Source organism: Oncorhynchus mykiss, chromosome 2, assembly GCF_057628025.1.
Source record: "Oncorhynchus mykiss isolate SJ-2025 chromosome 2, ASM5762802v1, whole genome shotgun sequence".
Lineage (NCBI taxonomy): Eukaryota > Metazoa > Chordata > Actinopteri > Salmoniformes > Salmonidae > Oncorhynchus > Oncorhynchus mykiss.
The window spans coordinates 77038865-77063602 of NC_143023.1; the positions used below are offsets into that span (position 1 = coordinate 77038865).

The window sequence follows — 24738 nt, forward strand, 5'->3', positions numbered from 1 at the left end:
TGAACTCAATCTAACATCTCTGGAGAGACCTGAAAATAGCTGTTCAGCGAAGCTCCCCATGCAACCTGACAGAGCTTGAGAGGATCTGCAGAGAAGAAAGGGAGAAACTCCCCAAATACAGGTTCCGCTTGTATCATTATACCCAAGAAGACTCAAGGCTGTAATCGCTGCCAAAAGTGCATCAACAAAGTACTGCGTAAAGGGTCTGAATACTTATGTAAATGTGATATTTCTGTTTTTTTATACACTGGCAAACATTTCTAAAAACCTGTTTTTGCTTTGTCATTATTGGGTATTGTGTGTAGATTGATGAGGGGAAAACATTTAAGTTTAGAATAAGATTGTAAAGTCATTTTTTTTTTTTTAAGTCAAGGGGGTATACACGGTATACTGCTGTGTGTGTGTTAATGTGCAAGAGAGACAGAGAGAGAGTATGGTTTAGTGTGTGCTGTGGGAGAGTGAATATTTATGTGTGTGTGAATGACTCAGCTTTGAGCAGCAGCGCGAGGCTTGGCTGAAATTAAAATGAGCTGTCGGTCGTCACACACACGCGCGCTCGTTTGGTGAGGATGCGGTGGAGCTTGCAGGCAGGGCAGGATGTGTGTGGAGTATAAATAACTCTGCATCGCCACTGATGCTATTTCTGGACCAGGCATCGTGACACTCAACCACAGGCAACCTCAGACAGGACACTGACACACACACACACACACACACAGACACAGACACACACACAGACACACACACACAGACACACACAGACACACACACACACACACACACACACACACACACACACACATACACACACACACACACATACACACACAGACACACACACACACACACACTACTGCACTTACATACTCTACATATAAAGAAATACATACAGACACACACACCTCAGTCAAATGCATAACCTTCCAATCATAGTTTAAGCTCTAATGAGGTTTATTCTGCTCCTTTTGTACAGTATCTCTCTCCAGCTCCCTTTCATTCTCACCTCTCTCACCATCCCTCTTTGTCTTTCATTCTCTTTCCCTCCCTCTTTCTTTGTCCATCCCCTGTGTATGATGACTTTATTAGTATTTCATTGGGCCTGTCCTTGTCAGCAACAGTAAAATGGTGTGTGGAACAATAGTTGTCCAGCTATTGTTGCAGTGGAATGACTGCATAACACCCTGGCTCTCAGAGGTGTGAAGACTCTGTTGAGTTCCCAGTCCAGAATAACTTACTCTTCACATAGAATATAATGGGAACTATGACCCGTTGCTGCAGCTATGACTGTTTCCTACGGCTTGTGCTGCCTGCTTGTGCTGCCTGCTTGTGCTGCCTGCTACACATTCAAGATTAGTTGAGTTTCTGCCGCTTTACTAAGTGAAATGTTTTGAAACCAAGTTTAAAGCACTATACCACCAAAGCATTTGTTATTGTTCTATGAGGTGACTGAAACCCTGTGTTGTAATCATCTGTCCTCTGTCACCCACTGCTGTTTACCTGTGGAGGTGATTATTAACCCATATGAAGCCTGTGGTGGTGTAGTACTGTAGCAGTTGTTGTCCAGTGTTTGGCTGATCTATGTCCTGCTGAGGTGTTGATTGTGAACTGTTTGGCTAGTGTAGCTTTACACTGTATTACACCATGAGCGTTTGGCTTTAACCTCCGTCACTGACTCAGTCCCTCATCTTACTGTTATTATTTTCAGGTTATGCTTCTTCTCTCCTCTCCATCAACCCCATGTCCTATTTCCCTCGTTTTCTCACTGTTATTTCTCCCCATGTTCCTCCTTGCCTTCCTCTTGAACTCTAAATATTCCCTTAATATCTTCTCCCTCTCTCTACTTTCTTCCCTCTATGTTTCTCCCTCTTTCCCTCTCTCTGGCCTTTCCCCCAGTGCATCCTGGGTAGTGAAAGAAACTCTGGTGCCGCTTAGTCACTAAACACACACAGCTCTGTTTCAAGGCCACTGAGTGCCAACATCTGTTTCCCGCGGACAGTAGTCATGTGGCATGCCAACCAGGCCTTGGCACACGCCACAAGAGAGTATAAGGGTGACACTTAAAACAGGCCTTGTTCTGTGTGTATGTGTCTGTATCTGTTTGTTTTTTCTGTGTGTGTCTCAAGGGACCAGGGTTATTTGAGGTTTTTATAAAGTGTATTTCATCTGCTGTCACTCACTCTTACCCCCCCCCCCCCCCCCCCCCCTTCTCTTTCACTCTCTCCAGAGTGATCGATCATGGTCATCTTTGGTCAGTCGGGTTGTGTTTGCGGCACTGTCAGGGGTCGTTGCATGGTGTTCATGTGAACTGTTTTCCGGTTTTATTGGTGAGCCTGCCGCATGAAGCACACTGTTAATGTCACGTTGGTATAAATGATTCAGGAGACAGGCGCAGGAATGCGTAAAAGTTTTTTTTTATTACTCCCAAATTACAGCGTGTCGTGTGAAAGGCACGGGGGCGAAGACCAAAAAACACTATACAAAACACAGGGTTGAAACCCAAACAAAAGAGGAGTACCTCGATTAAATAACACAAGCGCACAATGATTTACACATGGGACGAGACCCGTAATCATCTGCACAATCCACAATGGGATGAATGCCAAAAAACAATAGAACAGGTACTCACACACACCAACGGACATTGTAACAATAATCGACAGCACTATGGTAAACCAAGAACACACTTATACAGTTACTAATCACTGGGAATAGGGGCCAGGTGTGCGTAATGAATGTTCTGGACGGATCCATGACAGTTAAATCGTTGGCTCATGTCTTGTGACTGGGTTATGGGGAGCAGAACCAATCAGAAAGACCTGTGGGATTTGTTTCCTGACCCTCAATAATCTGTAGTTCAGCATGTCATCCTGATCAGACGTTGGTGGTTCAAAAATGATGCATTCATGTTGTGTTGGAATAGAAAACATGACTCCAAATGATACTTAATATTTCTGCACACTTTTAAAAAAAGTTTCACTTTTCTTACATACCCAATAGTTAACATTCATCAATATAGGGGACCATAGTTGTCATGAATAGAATACAATGTTCATGTGATTTGAGGTGTTAGTTTGGAGTGACTCAGATGAAACATTTAATTTGAAGTATGAATGTTGATGTGGGATATGAGTTGATATCAGAGAGAGGATTAAGTGGTGACGCGATGCTGTGGGGTTTTTGAGGAGCTTAAAGTGGCTGTCTGCTAATTGGCAGGCTGGATTCCTGGTCCTTGATTACAGCTAGCACAGGGTGTATTCAGCTGGAGAAGGTGAATTAGAGGGGGGGAATCAGCTCCCTGAAGGTCTACCACTTTTCACTGTTGACACGTTTCTGAATGGAGTGAAGGCAAGCTGATGGCTTAGTGCTGTGTACTGATTCCGTGCCAAGTTAGCGTAGAGAGGGCGTATACACAGGAGATTCACAATGATGCAGGTTTAAGCTATGATTAGAGAGAGGGATCAGAGCATGTTTCCTCCACCAGAAAGGGTCGATGCAACTGCTTTTCCCGATCATAGTGAACCCTGCCTGTGCTCAGAGTTCTTGGACTGGGCGTCTGGTTCCTTGCTGATTTGCTATTGGTAATGTAGCAGATGTGAACTCGGAGGCTAGTGAAGTGCTAGTGCAGTTGCCAAATGATTGTGACGTCACCTGTCCTGTGATGTAAGAAGTCAACTGTTGCGAATTTATCCTCCTATTCAGGAAAAATCATTTTGACATACCAATAATCCAACATGTTAACATCCCATCATTCTAACATTCTCCAGACCAGCCCCATGCTGCAACCTGACTTTGCTGTAACCTAGCAACCATGGAAGGATGAGGCTCAGTGAAGCACAGCCAGAGTTCCAGCTGGTGTTCTCTGGTGTGTGTTTGTGTGTGTGTGTTTTCTTGTGTGTGTGTATGTGTGTGTGCTGGAATATATGCGTGTTCAGCTATTTAGCCTTCTTGTTAGCCTGTGTGTGCTAGGGGTAATGTGTGTGTGTGTGTGTGTGACAAAATATATGTGTGTCCAGCTCTTTAGCCTTCTTGTTAGCCTGTGTGTGCTAGGGGTAATGTGTGTGTGTGTTGGGATAATGGATGAGCTTAGTGGAAATGAGCGCTTGTCTCAGTCCTGCAGCGAAGATCAATATCAACCATACATTCATCTCTAATTACCACAGCAAGTCTCACATGAACACACGCACACACACACACACACAAGTTCTTAGCCTTGACTAAGAGCACACACATCCCCTTCTAATGCAATATCTGATGGCTAGCTACTTCGTGATTGCCATTGGTGGGTATGTGTCTGTTATTTTGAGGAAATAAAATGTCAGGTATTCCTTGGTAATGAGGCCTTCTGACATCAATGGGACTTCCTGGTTAAATAAAGGTTAATATTTAAATAAAAACATTCAATTGTCTCCACTTTATCCACAAAGGATACAAGAACTGTGTGATTATTGACTCCACTCAACATTCTGTTACATCGACTTCCCTTTCAGCCACAGTGGAGACTCATCTGTTAACCTGCAATTTGCTGTAGTTAACTATTTTTTTTGTTCTCTCTCTCTCTCTCTCTCTCTCTCTCTCTCTCTCTCTCTCTCTCTCTCTCTCCCTCTCTCTCTCTCCCTCTCTCTCTGTCTCTCTCTCCTTCTGTCTCTCTCTGTCTGTCTCTCTCTCTCTCTCCCCCTGTGTCAGTGTTGAGTATAGGAGAAGGAGGTTTCTGGGAGGGCACGGTCAAGGGGAGAACAGGCTGGTTCCCTGCCGACTGTGTGGAAGAGGTTCAGATGAGACAGTATGACCCTCGGCTAGGTAAGGACTGGAGAACACACACACGGGCATACACAACATACACTCTCACTATTCACTGGGTGAACTTACTTGGGTTACCTAGCCCTGTCCACAGGGTGGTGGAACTATGGGTGCTGTCCACAGTGCTGAACAGGCTGGTGGAACTATGGGTGCTGTCCACGGTGCTGAACAGGGGGTGGAACTATTTACTGCCGTCCACGATGCTGAACAGGCTGGTGGAACTATGGGTGTTTGGTCACGGTGCTGAACAGGCTGGTTGATCTATAGCTGTTGTCCACGGTGCTGAACAGGCTGGAAGAACTATAGGTGCCGTCCACGATGCTGAACAGGCTGGTGGAACTATGGGTGTTTGGTCACGGTGCTGAACAGGCTGGTTGATCTATAGCTGTTGTCCACGGTGCTGAACAGGCTGGAAGAACTATAGGTGCTGTCCACGGTGCTGAACAGGCTGGTGGCACTATAGGTGCTGTCCACGGTACTGAACAGGCTGGTGGAACTATAGGTGCTGTCCACGGTGCTGAACAGGCTGGTGGAACTATTTTATTTTTTTATTTATTTCACCTTTATTTAACCAGGTAGGCAAGTTGAGAACAAGTTCTCATTTACAATTGCAACCTGGCCAAGATAAAGCAAAGCAGTTCGACACATACAACGACACAGTTACACAAGGAGTAAAACAAACATACAGTCAATAATACAGTATAAACAAGTCTATATACGATGTGAGCAAATGAGGTGAGATAAGGGAGGTAAAGGCAAAAAGGCCATGGTGGCAAAGTAGATACAATATAGCAAGTAAAACACTGGAATGGTAGATTTGCAATGGGAGAATGTGCAAAGTAGAAATAAAAATAATGGGGGTGCAAAGGAGCAAAATAAATAAATAAATAAAATACAGTAGGGAAAGAGGTAGTTGTTTGGGCTAAATTATAGGTGGGCTATGTACAGGTGCAGTAATCTGTGAGCTGCTCTGACAGTTGGTGCTTAAAGCTAGTGAGGGAGATAAGTGTTTCCAGTTTTAGAGATTTTTGTAGTTCGTTCCAGTCATTGGCAGCAGAGAACTGGAAGGAGAGGCGGCCAAAGAAAGAATTGGTTTTGGGGGTGACTAGAGAGATATACCTGCTGGAGCGTGTGCTACAGGTGGGAGATGCAATGGTGACCAGCGAGCTGAGATAAGGGGGGACTTTACCTAGCAGGGTCTTGTAGATGACATGGAGCCAGTGGGTTTGGCGACGAGTATGAAGCGAGGGCCAGCCAACGAGAGCGTACAGGTCGCAATGGTGGGTAGTATATGGGGCTTTGGTGACAAAACTATAGGTGCTGTCCACTGTGCTGAACAGGCTGGTGGAGCTATAGGTGCTGTCCACAGTGCTGAACAGGCTGGTGGAACTATAGGTGCTGTCCACAGTGCTGACTCAGCCCTGTATGTACAATATTATGTATGCTGACCTCTAATGTTTATACCCTGACTGCGGACACACAAAAAAAAAAGCGTTCACGCACATTCACACACACACACACACACACACACACACACACACACACACACCTGAAGATGCCCACAAACACATGATCTACTCTCACGTACTCTGTTGAGGAGGTGTCTCACTCAGAAAGAAGTTAAAAAGAGCACATAAAAAGACATAGGGGAAAACATACACCTGCCAAAATAATGGAAACACTTAAGTCTTAGTCACCAGGTCTCAACCCAATTGAACACTTATGGGAGATTCTGTAGCGGCGCCTGTGTTAGCGATTTCCACCACCATCAACAAATGATGGAATTTCTCGTGGAATAATGTTGTCACATCGCTCCAATAGAGTTCCAGAGAAAAGTAGAATTTATGCCAAGGTGCATTGAAGCTGTCCTAGCTCATGGTGGCCCTTATGTTGGTGTTTCCTTTATTTTGGCAGTTACTTGTATATGTTGCATTCATTAATGTACTCTCTATCTCTGCATGTTTAGAGTAACAGTCAATACATACACTATACATTGATTATCGGAAAGTAATCAGACACCTTCAATTTTTCCACATTTTGTTACATTACAGCCTTATTCTAAAATGTATTAAATATTTTTTTTGCCCTCATCAATCTACACACAATACCCCATAATGACAAAGTGAAAACAGGTTTTTTATATTTTGTATGTATTAAAAAAGTTTAAAAACTATTCAGACCCTTTGCTATGAGACTTGAAATTGAGCTAAGGTGCATCCGGTTTCCATTGATGATCCTTCATATGTTTCTACAACTTTTTTGGAGTCCACCTGTGGTAAATTGATTGGAGATGATTTTGAAAGGTCTCACAGTTGATAGTGCATGTCATAGCAAAAACCAAGCCATGGCCGCCCGGCCAAAATGAGCAATCGGGGGAGAAGGGCCTTGGTCAGGGAGATGACGGAGCTTCAAAGTTCCTCTGTTGAGATGAGAGAACCTTTCAGAAGGTTCATCAGGCCTTTATGGTAGAGGGGCCAGACTGAAGTCACTCCTCAGTAAGAGGCACATGGAGTTTGCCAAAAGGCACCTAAAGATTTTCTGGTCTGATGAAACCTAGACTGAACTCCAAGCATCACTTCTGGAGGAAACCAGGTACCGCTCATCACCTGGCCAATATTATTTCTACGGTGAAGCATGGTGGTGGCAGCATCTTGCTATGAGGATGTTTTTCAGAGGCAGGGACTGGGAGACTAGTCAGGACAAGGGAAAAATGAATGGAGAAAATTACAGAGAGATCCTTGATGAAAACCTGTTTCAGACTGGGGCAAAGGTTCACATTTGGGTCTGAATACTTATGTAAATGTGATATTTCTATTTAATCTGAAAACTTTCTGAATAAACTGTATCTACAAAAGTATCTGGACACCCCTTCAAATGAGTGGATTTGGTACTGACAGGTGTATAAATCGACAGCACAGCCATGCAATCGCCATCATTTTTTGGCACAATGACGCTGACAGAGATGGTCGACTCGCTTCGCGTTCTTAGGAAACTATGCAGTATTTGTTTTATTTATGTATTATTTCTTACACTGTTTCCCCAGGAAATCTTAAGTCTTATTACATACAGCCGGGAAGAACTATTGGATATAAGAGCAACGTCAACTTACCAACATTACGACCAGGAATCCGACTTTCCCGAAGCGGATCCTCTGTTTGGACCATCACCCAGGACAATGGATCTAATCCCAGAAGCCGACCCAAAACGACGGCACCGCAGAAGGGGCCGACAGAACAGCCAACTGGGCAGGCTCCTTGGACGTGCTCATCGCCCATCGCTCCAGAGTATACTACTCACCAATGTCCAGTCTCGTGACAACAAGGTAGATTAATTTCAAGCAAGGGTTGCCTTCCAGAAAGACATCAGAGATTGTAACATTCCCTGTTTCACGGAAACATGGCTCTCTCGGGATATGTTGTTGGAATCGGTTCAGCCACTGGTCTTCTCCATGCATTAAGCTGACAGAGATAAACACCTCTCTGGGAAGAGGAAGGGCAGGGGTGTATGCTTCATGATTAACGACTCATGGTGTAATCATAACAACATACAGGAACTCAAGTCCTTATGCTCACCTGACCTAGAATTCCTTACAATCAAATGCCGGCCATATTATCTCCAAAGAGAATTCTCGTCAGTTATCATCACAACTGTATACATTTCCCCTCAAGCAGACACCACAACGGTCCTCAAGGTACTTCACTGGACTCTATGTAAACTGGAAACCATATATCCTGAGGCTGCATTTATTGTAGCTGGGGATTTTCACAAAGCAAAATTGAGAACAAGGCTACCTAAATTATTTTAGAATATTGATTGCAGTACTCGGGGGGGTAATACACTCGATCACTGCTACTCTAACTTCCGCAATGCATACAAAGCCCTCCCCCGCCCTCCCTTTGGCAAATCCAACTACAGCGCCATCTTGCTCCTAGCGTCTTATAGGCAGAAACTCAAACAGGATATAACAGTGACTAGAACCATTCAACGCTGGTCTGACCAATCGGAATCCACGCTTCAAGACTCGGTGAGTGAGTTTATAAGGAAGTGCATTGGAGATGTTGTACCCACTGTGACTATTAAAACCTACCGTAACCAGAAACTGTGTATGGATGGCGGCATTCGCGCCAAACGGAAAGCACAAACCACCGCATTTAACCATGGAAAGAGGTCTGGGAATATGGCTGAATATAAACTCTGTAGTTAGTCCCTCTGCACGGCAATCAAACAAGCGAAATTACGGAACAGGGACAAAGTGGAGTCGCAATTCAACGGCTCAGACACGAGACGTATGTGGCAGGGTCTATAGGAAATCACGGACTACAAGAAGAAAACCAGCCACGTCATGGACACCAACGTCACACTTCCAGACATACTAAACACCTTCTTTGCCCGCTTTGAGGATAATACAGTGCCACCGTCACGGCACTCTAACAAGGACTGCGCCCCCCTCTCCTTCTCCGTGTCCGACTTGAGTAAAACATTTAAACGTGTGAACCCTCGCAAGGCTGCATCCCGAGCCGCGTTCTCAGAACATGCGCAGACCAGCTGGCTGGTGTGTTTACAGACATATTCAAACGCTCCCTATCCCAGTCTGCTGTCACCACATGCTTCAAGATGGCCACCATTGTTCCTGTACCCACGAAGGCAAAGATAACTGAACTAAATGACTACCGCCCCAGAGCACTCACTTTTGTCATCATGAAGTGCTTTGAGAGACTAGTCAAGGATCATATTACCTCCACCTTACCAATCACCCTAAACCCACTTTAATTTGCATACAGCCCCAACAGGTCCAAAGACGATGCAATCGCCATCACACTGAACACTGCCCTATCCCATCTGGACAAGAGGAATACATACGTAAGAATGCTATTCATTGACTACAGCTCAGCATTCAACACCATAGTTTCCTCCAAGCTCATCATCAAGCTGGAGGTCCTGGGTCTCAACCCCGCCCTATACAATTGGGTCCTGGACTTTCTGACGGGCCGCCCCAAAGGTGGTGTAAGTAGGAAACAACATCTCCACTTCAGTGACCCACAACACTGGGACCCCACAAGGATGTGTGCTCATCCCCCTCCTGTACTCCTTGTTCACCCACGACTGCCTGGCCATGCACGCCTCTAACTCAATCATCTAGTTTGCAGATGACACTACAGTAGTGGGCTTGATTACCAACAATGACGAGACAGCCTCCAGGAAGGAGGTGAGGGCCCTGGGAGTGTGGTGTGAGGAAAATAACCTCTCACTCAGCATCAACAAAATAAAGGAGATGATCGTGGACTTCAAGAAACAGCAGAGGGAGCACCCCCCTATCCACATCGAAGGGACAGCAATGGAGAAGGTGAACAGTTTTAAGTTCCTAGGCATACACATCACATACAAACTGAAATGGTCCACCCACACAGTGTGTGGTGAGGAAGGCGCTGCAGCAGATGCACAATCGGGAGCATTCTGTCGGGCTGTATCACAGCCTGGTACGGCAACTGCACTGCCTTCAACCACAAGGCTCTCCAGTGGATGGTGCAGTCTGGGCAAACTACCTGCCCTCCATGACACCTACAGCATCCGATGTCACAGGAAGGCCAAAAAGATTATCAAGGACAACAACCACCTGAGCCACTGCCTGTTCACACTGCCACCATCCGGTGAAGTCAGTAAAGCTGGGGTCGAGAGACTGAAAAACAGCTTCTATCTCAAGGCCATCACTAACTCAGAGAAGCTGCTGCATACATTGAGACAACAATCACTGGACACTTTTATAAATGGATCACAATAAACTATAAATAATGGCACTTTAATAATGTTTACATATCTTACATTACTCATGTCATATGTACAGTATGTACTGTATTTTATACTATCTATTGTACCTTGCCTATGCCGCTAGCCCATCCATTTATTTACATGTACATATTCTCATTCAGCCCTTTAGATTTGTGTGCATTACAGCTGAAATTCATTAAAGTCATTAAAGTCATTAAAACTCGTTTTTCAACCACTCCACAAATTTCTTGTTAACGAACTATAGTTTTGTCAAGTCAGTTAGGACATCTACTTTGTGCATGACACAAGTAATTTTTCCAACAATTGTTAACAGACAGATTATTTAATTTATAATTAACTGTATCACAATTCCAATGGCTCAGAAGTTCACATACACTAAGTTGACTGTGCCTTGGAAAATTCTTGGAAAATGCTTGGAAAATTCCAGAAAATGTCATGGCTTTAGAAGCTTCTGGTGGGCTAATTGACTTCATTTGAGTCAATTGGAGGTGTACCTGTGGATTTATTTCAAGGCCTACATTCAAACTTAGTGCCTCTTTGCTTGACATCATTGTGTGCTGTCTCCTAGAGATGAACGTACATTTTTGCGAAAAGTGCAAATCAATCCCAGAACAACAGCAAAGGACCGTGTGAAGATGCTGGAGGAAACAGGTACAAAAGTATCAATATCCACAGTAAAATGAGTCCTATGTCAACATAACCTGAAAGGCCGCTCAGCAAGAAAGAAGCCACTGGTCCAAAACCGCCATAAAAAAGCCAGACTACGGTTTGCAACTGCACATCGTACTTTTTGGAGAAGTGTCCTCTGGTCTGATGAAACAAAAATAGAACTGTTTGGCCATAATGACCATTGTTATGTTTGGAGAAAAAAAGGGGATGTTTGCAAGCCGAAGAACACCATCCCAACAGTGAAGCACGGGGGTGGCAGCATCATGTTGTGGGGGTGGTTTGCTGCAGGAGGGACAGGTGCACTTCACAAAATAGATGGCATCATGTAGGTAGGAAAATTATGTGGATATATTGAAGCAACATCTCAAGACATCAGTCAGGAAATTAAAGCTTGGTCGCAAATGGGTCTTCCAAATGGAAAATGACCCCAAGCATACTTCCAAAGTTGTGTCAAAATTGCTTAAGGACAACAAAGTCAAGGTATAGGAGTGGCCATCACAAAGCCCTGACCTCAATCCTATAGAAAATTTGTGGGCAGAACGCAAAAAGTGTGTGAAAGCAAGGAAGCCTACAAACCTGACTCAGTTGCACCAGCTCTCCATTCAAGAGGAATTGGCCAAAATTCACCCAACCTATTGTCGGAAGCTTGTGGAAGGCTACCCGAAACATTTGCCCAAGTTAAACAATTTAAAGACAATGCTACCAAATACTAACTGAGTGTATGTAAACTTCTGACCCACTGGGAATGTGATGGAAGAAATCAAAGCTGAAATAAATCATTCTCTCTACTCTTATTCTGACATTTCACGTTTCACGTTCTTAAAATAAAGTGGTGATCCTGACTGACCAAAGGAATTTTCACTAGGGTTAAATGTCAGGAATTTTGAAAAACTGAGTTTAAATGTATTTGGCTAAGGTGTATGTAAACTTCCAACTTCAACTGTAGGTAGTTGTTGGGGAATTGTTAGATTATTTGTTAGATATTACTGCACTGTCGGAACTAGAAGCACAAGCATTTCGCTACACTCGCATTAACATCTGCTAACCATGTGTAGGTGACCAATCAAATTGGATTTGATTTTATCAAACATTGGCAGTAAAATGGCCTTACTGAAGAGCTCAGTGACTTTCAGTGTGGTATCGTCATAAGATGCCACCTTTCCAACAAGTCAGTTTGTCAAATTTCTGTCCTGCTAGAGCTGCCCCGGTCAACTGTAAGTGCTGTTATTGTGAAGTGGAAACGTCTAGGAGCAACAACGGCTCAGAACGGGATCTCCGAGTGCTGAAGCATGTAGCGCATAAAAATTGTCTATCCTCAGTTGCAACACTCACTACTGAGTTCCAAACTGCCTCTGGAAGCAACGTCAGCAAAATAATTGTTCGTAGGGATCTTCATGAAATGGGTTTCCATGGCCGAGCAGCCGCACACAAGCCTATGATCACCATGCACAATGCCAAGCGTCAGCTTGCTGCCATTGAACTTTGGAGCAGTGGAAACGTGTTCTCTGGAGTGATGAATCACACTCCACTATCTGGCAGTCCGACAGAAGAATCTTGGTTTGGCAGATTCCATGAGAAAGCTGCCTGCCCCAATGCATAGTGCCAACTGTAAAGTTTGGTGGAAGAGGAATAATGGTCTCGGGCTGTTTTTCATGGTTCGGGCTTGGCCCCTTATTTCCAGTGAAGTGAAAACTTAATGCTACAACATGCAATGACATTCTAGATGATTCTGTGCTTCCAACTTTGCGGCAACAGTTTGGGGAATACCTTTCCTGTTCAGAATGACAATGCCCCTGTGTACAAAGCGAGATACATACAGAAATGGTTTGTCGAGATCGTTGCGGAGGTACTTGACTGGCCTGCACAGAGCCCTGACCTCAACTTCCATCGGACACCTTTGGGATGAATTGGAACGCCAACTATGAGCCAGGCCTAATCACCCAACATCAGTGCCCGACCTCACTAATGCTGGTGTGGTTGAATGGAAGTGAGTCCCCGCAGCCATGTTCCAACATCTAATAGAAAACCTTCCCAGAAGATTGGAGGCTGTTATAGCAGCAAAGGGGAGACCGACTCCATATTAATGCCCATGATTTTGGAATGAGTTCGATGAGCACACGTCCACATACTTTTGGTCATGTCATTCAGGGGTCAGTATCTATCCAGTCATATCGTCAATCTTCATTTTTAATGTTTTCTTGAATGTGATTTTTTTTCACTTTATGGGATAAGGAGGTGAGGAGGGGTGAGGAGAGAGTAGCTGAGAAAATGGAGGTGTCTAAACACAGGAGGGAGTGAGATAGTGAAGGAGAAGAATAAGGGAGAAAGGACAGAAGAGAAGAAATTAATGAGGCAACTCTTTCTTTTTCTCCACTCTCCTTCCTGTCTTTCCTTATTCCCTCTCCTCTCTTGCTGTTTCCCCCTCTCCCTCCCTCATCTCCCTCTCTCTTCTCTACTTGTCTCTTACCCCTCCTCTCTTTGTATTTCTCTCCTCCCTTATCTCTCTCTCTCTCTCTTTCCTCTATTTGTCACTTACCCCTCTTCCCTCTGTTTCCCTCCCCCTTATCTCTCTCTCTCCTCTATTTGTCTCTTCCCCCTCCTCTCTCTTAATTTCCCTCCCTCCCTCCACTTCTGCTTCTCATTCCATGTCCTTCACCCCTTTCCACTGGGTATTGAAGTACAGAAACGTTATATATTTTTTTAGATTGTTTAATATTAACTCAGCAAATGATTTTGGTGCAATAAATACGTCTAGCTAAATAGATAATAGATAGTTGTTTTTGCAGGAATTTGATGTATCCTAGGATACTTCAACGGTCATGAAATAATAGATAGAGGACTAGAGGACACACACACAGAAAGACAATCGCACACAAACTCAGGCACACACATTCACACATGTAGACACAAGCATGCACACACTCAGAAAAACACACACTTGTTTATCTGGTAAGCATTGAGGCATCACTGACAGTCATGGCAATATGTCTCAGCTCAGCTCAGTGAAGCAGGAAAGACAGCCCTGTCTACAATTAACTAACCTAAACAACACTGCTCCCTGTGTCTGTGTGTGTGTGTGCGTGCGTGCGTGTGATTTTGTCTGTGTGTGTGTGTGCACATAATGTTTTATCCATGTGTTTTACCCATGTATGCATGAGTGTGAGTGTGTAGTTGTGTAGTTGTATTGAAATCAGAGTGTGGGTTTGTGAGTAACTGACTGTGTGCTGCAGGGTCTCTTATACATCACCCTGTGTCGTGACTCTCACTGTCTCATCCCCCTTAATCTATCCAACTGTCTTTGTCTCTCTTTCCCTCTCTGTCTCTTTCTCTCTCTTTTTCTCTCTCCTCCCATTCTCTCCCTTTCCACCTCTCTGTGTTGATTTGGTGATAAGATTTTAGTCAGGGTCAGAGAGAGAGAGATAGAGAGAGGGAGAGAGATAGGGGGATGGATAGGGGTAGCGTTAAGGCTAGGGTCAGGCCATCAGTGAATCTGTTGTTATTTATTGTGACACCTCTCTCTCTCTCTCACACACACACACATGCACACGCAGACACACACACACACACACAGACACACCTGCGCACAACCACATCGCCAAGGGGACATTAATCTGGGGATGACATTTTATCATTTACTGCAGGTAGGAGAGAGATTAAAAAAAGGGAGAAAGAGATTATTGGAGAGAAGGAAGGGGGAGAGGACAGAGGGATGAAGGGAAGGGAAGGAGAAGGGGAGAAGGAGGGAGCGAATGAGAGTGAGAAAGAAAAGGATATTGATCGAATTCATTAACTCAACAATGAGTGATGTATTTAACATTTACATTAGAGTTATTTAGAGTATTATTCAGAGTGACTTACAGTTAGTACATTCATTCAGCTAGGTGGGACAACCACATATCTCAGTCGTAATTACATGTTTTAAGTAGCTATCAGGAAAGTCAGAGCTAGCAAGGGGGAAAAAAGTCAAGTACGAATGTTAGTTCACCAAATAGAGGGGGGGGGGGGGGGGGGTGCTGTGGGGTTATTTAAGATCATCTTTGAAGAGGTAAGGTTTCAGATGTTTTCGGAAGATGGACAGGGACTCTGCTGTCCTAGCTGGTTCCACCATTGGGGTGCCAGGACAGAAAATAACATTGACGAGGCTTAGCGGGAGGTGGGAGGTCCAAGAGACCAGAGTTGGCAGAACAGAGTACTCGGTTGGGGTGTAGGATTTGAGCATAGCCTGAAGGTAGGGAGGGGCAGTTCCTCTTCCTGTTCCGTAGGTAAGCACCATGTTCTTGTTGTGGATGCAAGCTTTGACTGGATGCCAGTGGAGTGTCCGTAGGACAGGGGGAAACTTAGGGGGATTGAATACCAGGCACGCTGCATTGTTCTGGATAAGTTGCAGGGGTTTGATGACACAAGTGGGGAGCCCAGCCAACAACGAGTTGCAGTAGTCCAGATGGGAGATGACAAGTGCCTGGATTAGGACCTGCGCTGCTTCCTGTGTGAGGTAGGATCGTACTCTACAGATGTTGTAAAGCTTGAACCTGCAGGAGCGAGTCACTGATGTTTGCAGACAACAACAGGGTGTTGTCCAGGCTCAAGGTTCTTTGCACTCTGGGAGGCGGACACCGTGGGGTTGTCAACCATGATGGAGAGGTCTTGGAGTGGACATGGCTTGCCCGGGAGGAATACAAGCTCCTTCTTGTCAAGGTTGAGCTTGTGGTGGTGAGCTGACATCCAAGCTGAGATATCTACCAGGAACGCAAAGAAGGGGGGGAAAGAGAAAAGTAATTGAGTGTCATCTGCATAGCAATGACAGGAAATACCATGTGAAGTTATAACAAAGTAAATTGACTTGTGTATAGAGAGAATAGGGCCTAGAACCAAGCCCTGTGGGACACCAGTAGTGAGAGTATGTGGGGCAGTCACAGATCCTCTCCATATCACCTGGTATGAGCGACCTAACAGGTAGGATGCAATCCAAGAGTGTGCAGAGCTTGAGATGCCCAGCCTGAGAGGGTGGAGAGGAGGACCTGATGGTTTATGTTGTTCAAGGCAGCTGACAGATTTAGGAGGATGAGAACAGAGGAGAGAGAGTCAGCCTTGGCAGTGCCGAGAGCCTCCATGACACAGAGGAGAGCAGTCTCGGTGGAGTGACCCATCTTGAAGCCTGACTGGTTAGAGTCAGGAAGATCGTTTGGAGAGAGAGTGAGAAAGTTGGTCAGAGACAGTACGCTCAAGTGATACGGTCGAATGTTGGTTTCGTGAGAAGGTGAGCCACTCTGGCCATTTTTAAGTCAACAGGGACATAGCCAGTGGTCAGGGATGAGTTGATGAGGGAAGTGAGGAATGAGAGAAGGTCTCCAGAGATGGTCTGGAGAAGGGAGGAGGGGATGGGGTTTGAGCGGACAGGTTGTCGAGTGGCCGGACCTCACAGTCGCAGGATTTCATCTGGAGAGAGAGGGGAGAAAGAGGTAAAGGCTTAGGTTAGTTCTGTGTGAGTAGGACCAGTGGACTCAATAGGCTGAGTGAATGAGGAGGGGATGTCGTCAACCTTCTTTTCAAAGTGGTTGAAAAAGTTGTCTGCAGGGAGGGAGGGGGTGGATGATTAAGGAGGGAGGAGAAGGTGAAAAATGGTTTAAAGCTTGACATTTAGAATGAAAGAAAGTGGCTTTAGCAATGGATACAGAGGAAGAGAAGGTAGAGAGGAAAGAGTTAAATGATGATAGGTCCTCCGGGAGTTTTGTTTGTCAGTTTTTGCTCAACTGCCCGCAACCCTGTTCTGTAAGCTCGCAATGAGTCACACAGCCACGGAGCAGGAGGAGAGGGCCGAGCCGGCCGGGAGGAAAGGGGACAGTGCAAGTGCCGGGGCGGCAGGTAGCCTAGTGGTTAGATTTCGGGCCAGTAACAGAAAGGTTCCTTGATCAAATCCCCGAGCTGACAAGGTAAGAATCTGTCATTCTGCCCCATGAACAAGGCAGTTAACCCACTTTTCCTAGGCTGTCATTGTAAATAAGTATTTGTTCTTAACTGATTTGCCTAGTTAAATAAAGATTAAATAAAAAAAATCATGATGCAGAAAGGGAGGAGAATACACAGTAAATATAAGTGTTCATTTAACTCCTATAGAATTGAATTCAACACTGTTATCACGCCCTGACCTTAGAGAGCAGTTTTATTTCTCTATTTGGTTAGGTCAGGGTGGGATTTGGGGTGGGCATTCTATGTTGTCTATTTCTTTGTTTGAGTGTTTTTTGATAATAAAAAAGCTACACTTTGGTCCAACCCTCCCGACGACAGGCGTTACAACTGTTTCAGATAACATTTGGTCCCAGTCTACATAGTGTTAAAGTTACTCTTGTAATGAACACGAGGGGAGACAGAGAGCTGGTTTCAAGCGCAGGGCGCAGCGGGTGTTTATTCCAAAGGAACACAGGAGGAGGCAGGTAGCTGGGTCCAGGGGCAGGCAGAAGGTCATACACAGGAGGAGGCAGGTAGCTGGGTCCAGGGGCAGGCAGGTCATACACAGGGGGTCCAAAAAGGCAAGAGTACATGCAGGGAAAAGGCTAGTAAAGTATTCTGGGAGATCAGGCAATAGTTTGATAACAGGAAATCCGATAGGCTAAAGTACAGGCAGGGAATAGGCGTCGTTAGTGAGGCAGGCAAATCTATCATCGTTTACTTTCTAGGTGTTTATGTATGTCTATGGTTGCCTAGATTGGTTCTCAATTAGAGGCAGCTGTTTATCGTTGTCTCTGATTGGGAACCATATTTAGGCAGCCATATTCTTTGGGTATTTCGTGGGTTATTGTCTATGTCTAGTTGCCTGTGTATGCACATTTATAATATACGTTCGTTTTGTTATTTTGTATAGTTTGTTTAAGTGTTCTTCGTCTTATTAAAGAAGAATGTATTCATATCACGCTGCACCTTGGTCTCCTCCATACGATGAACGAGACAGAATAACCCACCATAAGGACCAAGCAGCGTGAATGGGAGGAACAGCGCTTAATGGAGAAATGGACCCTGGAGAAGGACGAGTGGGTAACAACCTGGGAGGAGATTGAGAGGTGGTCGATCGGTCCAGGAAGAATGCCAGAGCCTACATGGGATTCTTTGGAACAGTGCGAGGAGGGATACAGGAGAATGGAGGAACGATGAAGATATAAGGGTACACGGCTAGCACGGAAGCCCGAGAGGCAGCCCCAAGATTTTTTTGAAGGGTGGCACACGAGGAGATTGGCTAAGTCAGGTAGGAGACCTGAGCCAACTCCTCGTACTTACCATGGGGAGCGTGTAACTGGTCAGGCACCGTGTTATGCAGAGATGCGCACGGTGTCTCCAGTGCGCATTTTTAGCCCGGTGCGCTATATTCCAGCTCCTCGCATTGGCCGGGCTAGAATGAGCATCCAGCCAGGACGGGTTGTGTCAGCTTTACACTCCAGACCTCCAGTACGCCTCCAGAGCCCAGTACGTCCTGTGCCTGCTCCTCGCACTGAGGTGCGTGTCCCCAGCCCAGTGCCAACACCACGCACCAGGCTTCCTGTGCATCTCCAGAGCCCTGTATGCCCTGTTCCTCCTCCCCGCACTCGCCCTGAGGTGCGTGTCTTCAGCCCGGTACCACCAGTGCTGGTATCACGCACCAGGCCTACAGTGCGCCTCCAGGTTCCAGTACTCCCTGTTCCTGCTCCTCTCACTCGCCCTGAGGTGCGAGTCCCCACCCCGGTACCTCCAGTGCCGGCACTAGGCATATAGTGCGACTCGGTAGTCCAGTACGCCATGTTCCTGCTCCTTGCACTCGCCCTGAGGTGCGTGTCTCCAGCCCGGTACCACCAGTGCCGGCACCACGTACCAGGCTTCCTGTGCGTGTCCAGTACAGTATAGCTTCACGTTAGTTTTGTTATTTTGTATAGTTTGTTTAAGTGTTCTTCGTCTTATTAAAGAACGTGTATTCATATCACACTGCGCCTTTGTCTCCTCCATACGACAAACGTGACATTGCTTTTACACTGCAATGACTGCATAATTTTACACTCCGATTAAATTCTGATACTAGAGCTCTTTGACTCCTCATAATGTTGAAAATACTCACCCGGGGTTATAATAAGTCAACACTGTCATTTTTACACCCCCTTTTTTACTGTGTAGGGTCAAAGAAGCAGAATCATGAGAAATGAGGGAGAATGATTTAGCAGAAGGGAGAGATTATAAGATAGAAGAGGAGAGAGTAGTGAAAGAGTGAGGGAAGATTGTGATGGCACATGACCATCTGGGTACGGGCTGAGTGTGTAACGGCTTTCGTAGTCGGAAGAGTAGTCGGACCAAAGCGCAGCGTGGTAAGTGTTCATGTTTGTTTATTGAACTGAACACTAATACAAAATTACAAGAGAATAAATTAAACCGAAACAGTCCCGTAAGGTGCAAACACTAAACAGAAAATAACTACTCACAAAACCCTCACAAAAAAGCTACCTAAGGATGGTTCCCAATCAGAGACAACGATAGACAGCTGTCCCTGATTGAGAACCATACCCGGCCAAAACAAAGAAATACAAAACATAGAATGCCCACCCAAATCACACCCTGACCAACCCAAAAATAGAGACAGAAAACGCTCTCTACGGTCAGGGCGTGACAGAGTGGTTAGGTTTGGAGGAAAGGGAGACAGAAAACGCTCTACGGTCAAGGCGTGACAGAGTGGTTAGGGTTGGAGGAAAGGGAGACAGAAAACGCTCTCTACGGTCAGGGCGTGACAGAGTGGTTAGGTTTGGAGGAAAGGAGACAGAAAACGCTCTCTACGGTCAGGGCGTGACAGAGTGGTTAGGGTTGGAGGAAAGGGAGACAGAAAACGCTCTCTACGGTCAGGGCATAACAGAGTGGTTAGGTTTGGAGGAAAGGGAGACAGAAAACGCTCTCTACGGTCAGGGCGTGACAGAGTGGTTAGGGTTGGAGGAAAGGGAGACAGAAAACGCTCTCTACGGCCAGGGCATAACAGAGTGGTTAGGTTTGGAGGAAAGGGAGACAGAAAACACTCTCTACGGCCAGGGCATAACAGAGTGGTTAGGTTTGGTGGAAAGGGAGACAGAAAACACTCTCTACGGTCAGGGCATAACAGAGTGGTTAGGTTTGGTGGAAAAGGAGACAGAAAACACTCTCTATGGCCAGGACATAACAGAGTGGTTAGGTTTGGTGGAAAGGGAGACAGAAAACACTCTCTACGGTCAGGGCGTGACAGAGTGGTTAGGGTTGGTGGAAAGGGAGACAGAAAACACTCTCTACGGCCAGGGCATAACAGAGTGGTTAGGTTTGGTGGAAAGGGAGACAGAAAACACTCTCTACGGTCAGGGCGTGACAGAGTGGTTAGGGTTGGTGGAAAGGGAGACAGAAAACACTCTCTACGGCCAGGGCATAACAGAGTGGTTAGGTTTGGTGGAAAGGGAGACAGAAAACACTCTCTACGGTCAGGGCGTGACAGAGTGGTTAGGGTTGGTGGAAAGGGAGACAGAAAACACTCTCTACGGCCAGGGCATAACAGAGTGGTTAGGTTTGGTGGAAAGGGAGACAGAAAACACTCTCTACGGTCAGGGCGTGACAGAGTGGTTAGGGTTGGTGGAAAGGGAGACAGAAAACGCACTCTACGGTCAGGGCGTGACAGAGTGGTTAGGGTTGGTGGAAAGGGAGACAGAAAACGCACTCTACGGTCAGGGCGTGACAGAGTGGTTAGGGTTGGTGGAAAGGGAGACAGAAAACGCACTCTACGGTCAGCACGTGACAGAGTGGTTAGGTTTGGAGGAAAGGGAGACAGAAAACGCTCTCTACGGTCAGGGCGTGACAGAGTGGTTAGGTTTGGAGGAAAGGGAGACAGAAACCGCTCTCTACGGTCAGGGCATAACAGAGTGGTTAGGTTTGGAGGAAAGGAGACAGAAAACGCTCTCTACGGTCAGGGCATAACAGAGTGGTTAGGGTTGGAGGAAAGGGAGAGAAAACGCTCTCTACGGTCAGGGCGTGACAGAGTGGTTAGGGTTGGTGGAAAGGGAGACAGAAAACGCACTCTACGGTCAGGGCGTGACAGAGTGGTTAGGGTTGGTGGAAAGGGAGACAGAAAACGCACTCTACGGTCAGGGCGTGACAGAGTGGTTAGGGTTGGTGGAAAGGGAGACAGAAAACGCACTCTACGGTCAGGACGTGACAGAGTGGTTAGGTTTGGAGGAAAGGGAGACAGAAAACGCACTCTACGGTCAGGACGTGACAGAGTGGTTAGGTTTGGAGGAAAGGGAGACAGAAAACGCTCTCTACGGTCAGGGCGTGACAGAGTGGTTAGGTTTGGAGGAAAGGGAGACAGAAACCGCTCTCTACGGTCAGGGCATAACAGAGTGGTTAGGTTTGGAGGAAAGGAGACAGAAAACGCTCTCTACGGTCAGGGCATAACAGAGTGGTTAGGGTTGGAGGAAAGGGAGAGAAAACGCTCTCTACGGTCAGGGCGTGACAGAGTGGTTAGGTTTGGAGGAAAGGGAGACAGAAAACGCTCTCTACGGTCAGGGCGTGACAGAGTGGTTAGGGTTGGTGGAAAGGGAGACAGAAAACGCTCTCTACGGTCAGGGCATAACAGAGTGGTTAGGGTTGGTGGAAAGGGAGACAGAAAACGCTCTCTACGGTCAGGGCGTGACAGAGTGGTTAGGGTTGGTGGAAAGGGAGACAGAAAACGCTCTCTACGGTCAGGGCGTGACAGAGTGGTTAGGTTTGGAGGAAAGGGAGACAGAAAACGCTCTCTACGGTCAGGGCGTGACAGAGTGTTTAGGGTTGGAGGAAAGGGAGACAGAAAAGGAAACAAAGTAGTGATCAGAGACTTGGAGGGGGATTTCTGTTAGATTAGAAGGCGAAAAGCCTCTAGTAAAAAGGAGGTCAAGCGTATTGCCTGCCTTGCAGGAGGGGACTGGGAAAGGGTGAGGTCAAAGAGGCAAGGAGGGGAAAGAGAGTTGGAGTTGGAAAGAAATGTATCAAAGGCGCCCAGTTGAAAAGCAGTGAGCAATTATCAGAAAATTAGCTTATCAAGGTGTCAAGCTCATTGAGGAACTCTCTAAGGTCACCTAGTGGGCGATAGATGGCAATAATGTTTGTCATCTATCGCTTGAGTGGACAAGTGACAGTGAAAGCATGGAATTCAAATTAGGAGATTGACAGGTGAGGGAGACAGGTGAGGGAGAAATTTCCACTTAGGAGAAATGAGTGCCACCACTGCAACGACCAGATGCTCTCGGACTATGAGAGAAAACGTAGTCAGATGAAGAGAGAGAAGCTGGAGTAGGAGTGTTCTCTGGTGTGATCCATGTCTCCGTCAGTCTAGAGACTGAAGGGCAGCATACAGTAGGCTAAGATCAAATCGGCATTCCATTGCGCGCAGGGTACACAAAATTAGAAGGGTTGGAGCCAAGGGGTGGGGGAGCGTCTGTAAAGCCTATAGGGAGAGGAGTGAGCAGAAAGTTACCAAAGCTACAAAAGAGCAAAATGAGATCATCTGAAAATAACTAGGTAAGATACTCAAGTGAGAGAGTGGTGTGGTGGAGCCCTCCTCTCTTTCCTTCCTCAAATAAATCAGCAGAACAACTCGGCAGAACCATCTTTTTTTTCAGCTTCAAGCTCCTGCCGTGGGTGTATAGGTGTTTGCATTTGTTTGTAGGTGTGCGTGTGACTTAACATGGGGATCTCACAACTTTTTAATCTAAGTTGTGTTACTGACCGTTTTAGCTACTATTTAGTTTTAGTAACAAGGTTTGACATTTCTTAATTATTTATTTATCTTATTTTCTTTCTCTCTTTTCCTCCCTCCTTCTTCCCTTTCATCTCTTTCCCCCTTTGTCCCCTCACTCGCCCCATCCCTGTCTCCATCCCTGTCTCATCCCTGTCTCCATCCCTGTCTCCATCCCTGTCTCCATCCCTGTCTCCATCCCCTCCGTCCCTGTCTCCATCCCTGTCTCCATCCCTGTCTCCATCCCTGTCTCCATCCCCGTCTCCATCCCTGTCTCCATCCCTGTCTCCATCCCTGTCTCCATTCCCTCCGTCCCTGTCTCCATCCCTGTCTCCATCCCTGTCTCCATCCCTGTCTCCATCCCTGTCTCCATTCCCTCCGTCCCTGTCTCCGTCCCTGTCTCCATCCCTGTCTCCATTCCCTCCGTCCCTGTTTCCATCCCTGTCTCCATCCCTGTCTCCAATCCCTCCGTCCCTCCGTCCCTCCTCAATGCTGACTAGTTGAATGACTCACACACTTATGAATCACCAGTCAGATACAGACTGCTCTATTTTTAGCCGGGAGTCTCTCCTCCCTCCCCTTCCTCTATGTCTATACCTCACTCTCTAGCTCCTTCTCTACTCTCCTGGAATGGTAATCACAGGACCTCTGCAACAGGAGAGGAAAGGGAGTCATGGTTGAGAGAGAAAAGAAAAGAAGAGAGAGCAGGCAGAAGAAAGAGTTATGGGCATTGAGGAGGCATCACACACACACAGATCTAATAACTAGCTAGGGCTGCATTTGATCCCAGAGCTCTGAGATGAGGCAGTAATAATGACATCATGCAGAAGCTCTAAAGTGCTATGTTTACAAGGTCATGCACGTTAACACGCCTCTCTCCTGATGATATGATGATATGATGAGATACTTTAGTACAAAGAGATGGACAAGAAGAGGAAATGAGATACAGACAACATAATACAATGCTAACAAATCTAATCGCCAAGTCAGTCAATGAATCATGGCATGACCTTAGGCAGATGTGTATAGGAGAACCCGATGAGACCAATACTCACTTTTTTTAGGTAAATCCAAATCTCTGACAGACACAACACTATTGATCCCATCTAGTTGTGATCGCTTACAGCAATACATGTTTATGGGTTATTAGCCTCTGATGGAGGCAATATGCTAATTCTAAAACACACACACACACACACTGTAAGTAACACTATTGGTCTTAGTGTTACCTGTAAGTCAGCAGAGATATTAGCATAGCCAGAGAGAGAGGGAAGAGAGAAAAGAAGAGAGAGAAAGAGAGAAGAAGAAGAAGAAGAACGAGGGGGAGGGAGGGAGCAATTGTAGGAGGACATGTATTTAGTATGAATTATTATTTTTATTTAAAATAAAATGGGTGTGGGGTAGATCAGCTTTAATATTGCAGTTAGATTGTAGCTTCCATCAATGTAATTGTCTGCATCATTTCCAATCCCCCATATATTTTTAATGAAGACATCAAAACTATGAAATAACACAGATGGAATCATGTAGTAACCAAAAAAGTGTTAAACCTCCGGTTGAATTGGACCAAGTTTACAAGTTATTTCATTCTGATTGTCATAAGGTCCAGGACTTTGTCCACACAGGGCATCTGAACACACAAAATACATTTGGATGATTTTCATAACATTTGGGGTGTTTTATTGAACTATTGTACACCTGTGGTGTTCCTGGTCAAAAATGACCGGTCATTAGAAATGAATGGGTGAGACTAC

The 24738-nt window shown here is 45.8% G+C and overlaps 1 protein-coding gene across 5 annotated transcripts in view; it reads left to right on the forward strand.

Moving 5' to 3' along the window:
- The window catches only part of LOC110502025 (SH3 and multiple ankyrin repeat domains protein 3), a 269703-nt gene that overhangs the window by 187745 nt on the left and 57220 nt on the right, over positions 1-24738 (forward strand). For all 5 annotated transcript variants that reach the window (XR_016488450.1, XM_090208339.1, XM_036955942.2 and 2 more), the window contains exon 13: positions 4684-4797. Coding sequence is in view for 4 of the 5 variants with exons in the window: in XM_090208339.1 (XP_090064465.1) it covers positions 4684-4797 (114 nt within the window). In the remaining variant the exon portion in view is untranslated. The remainder of the gene's footprint in view (positions 1-4683; positions 4798-24738) is intronic.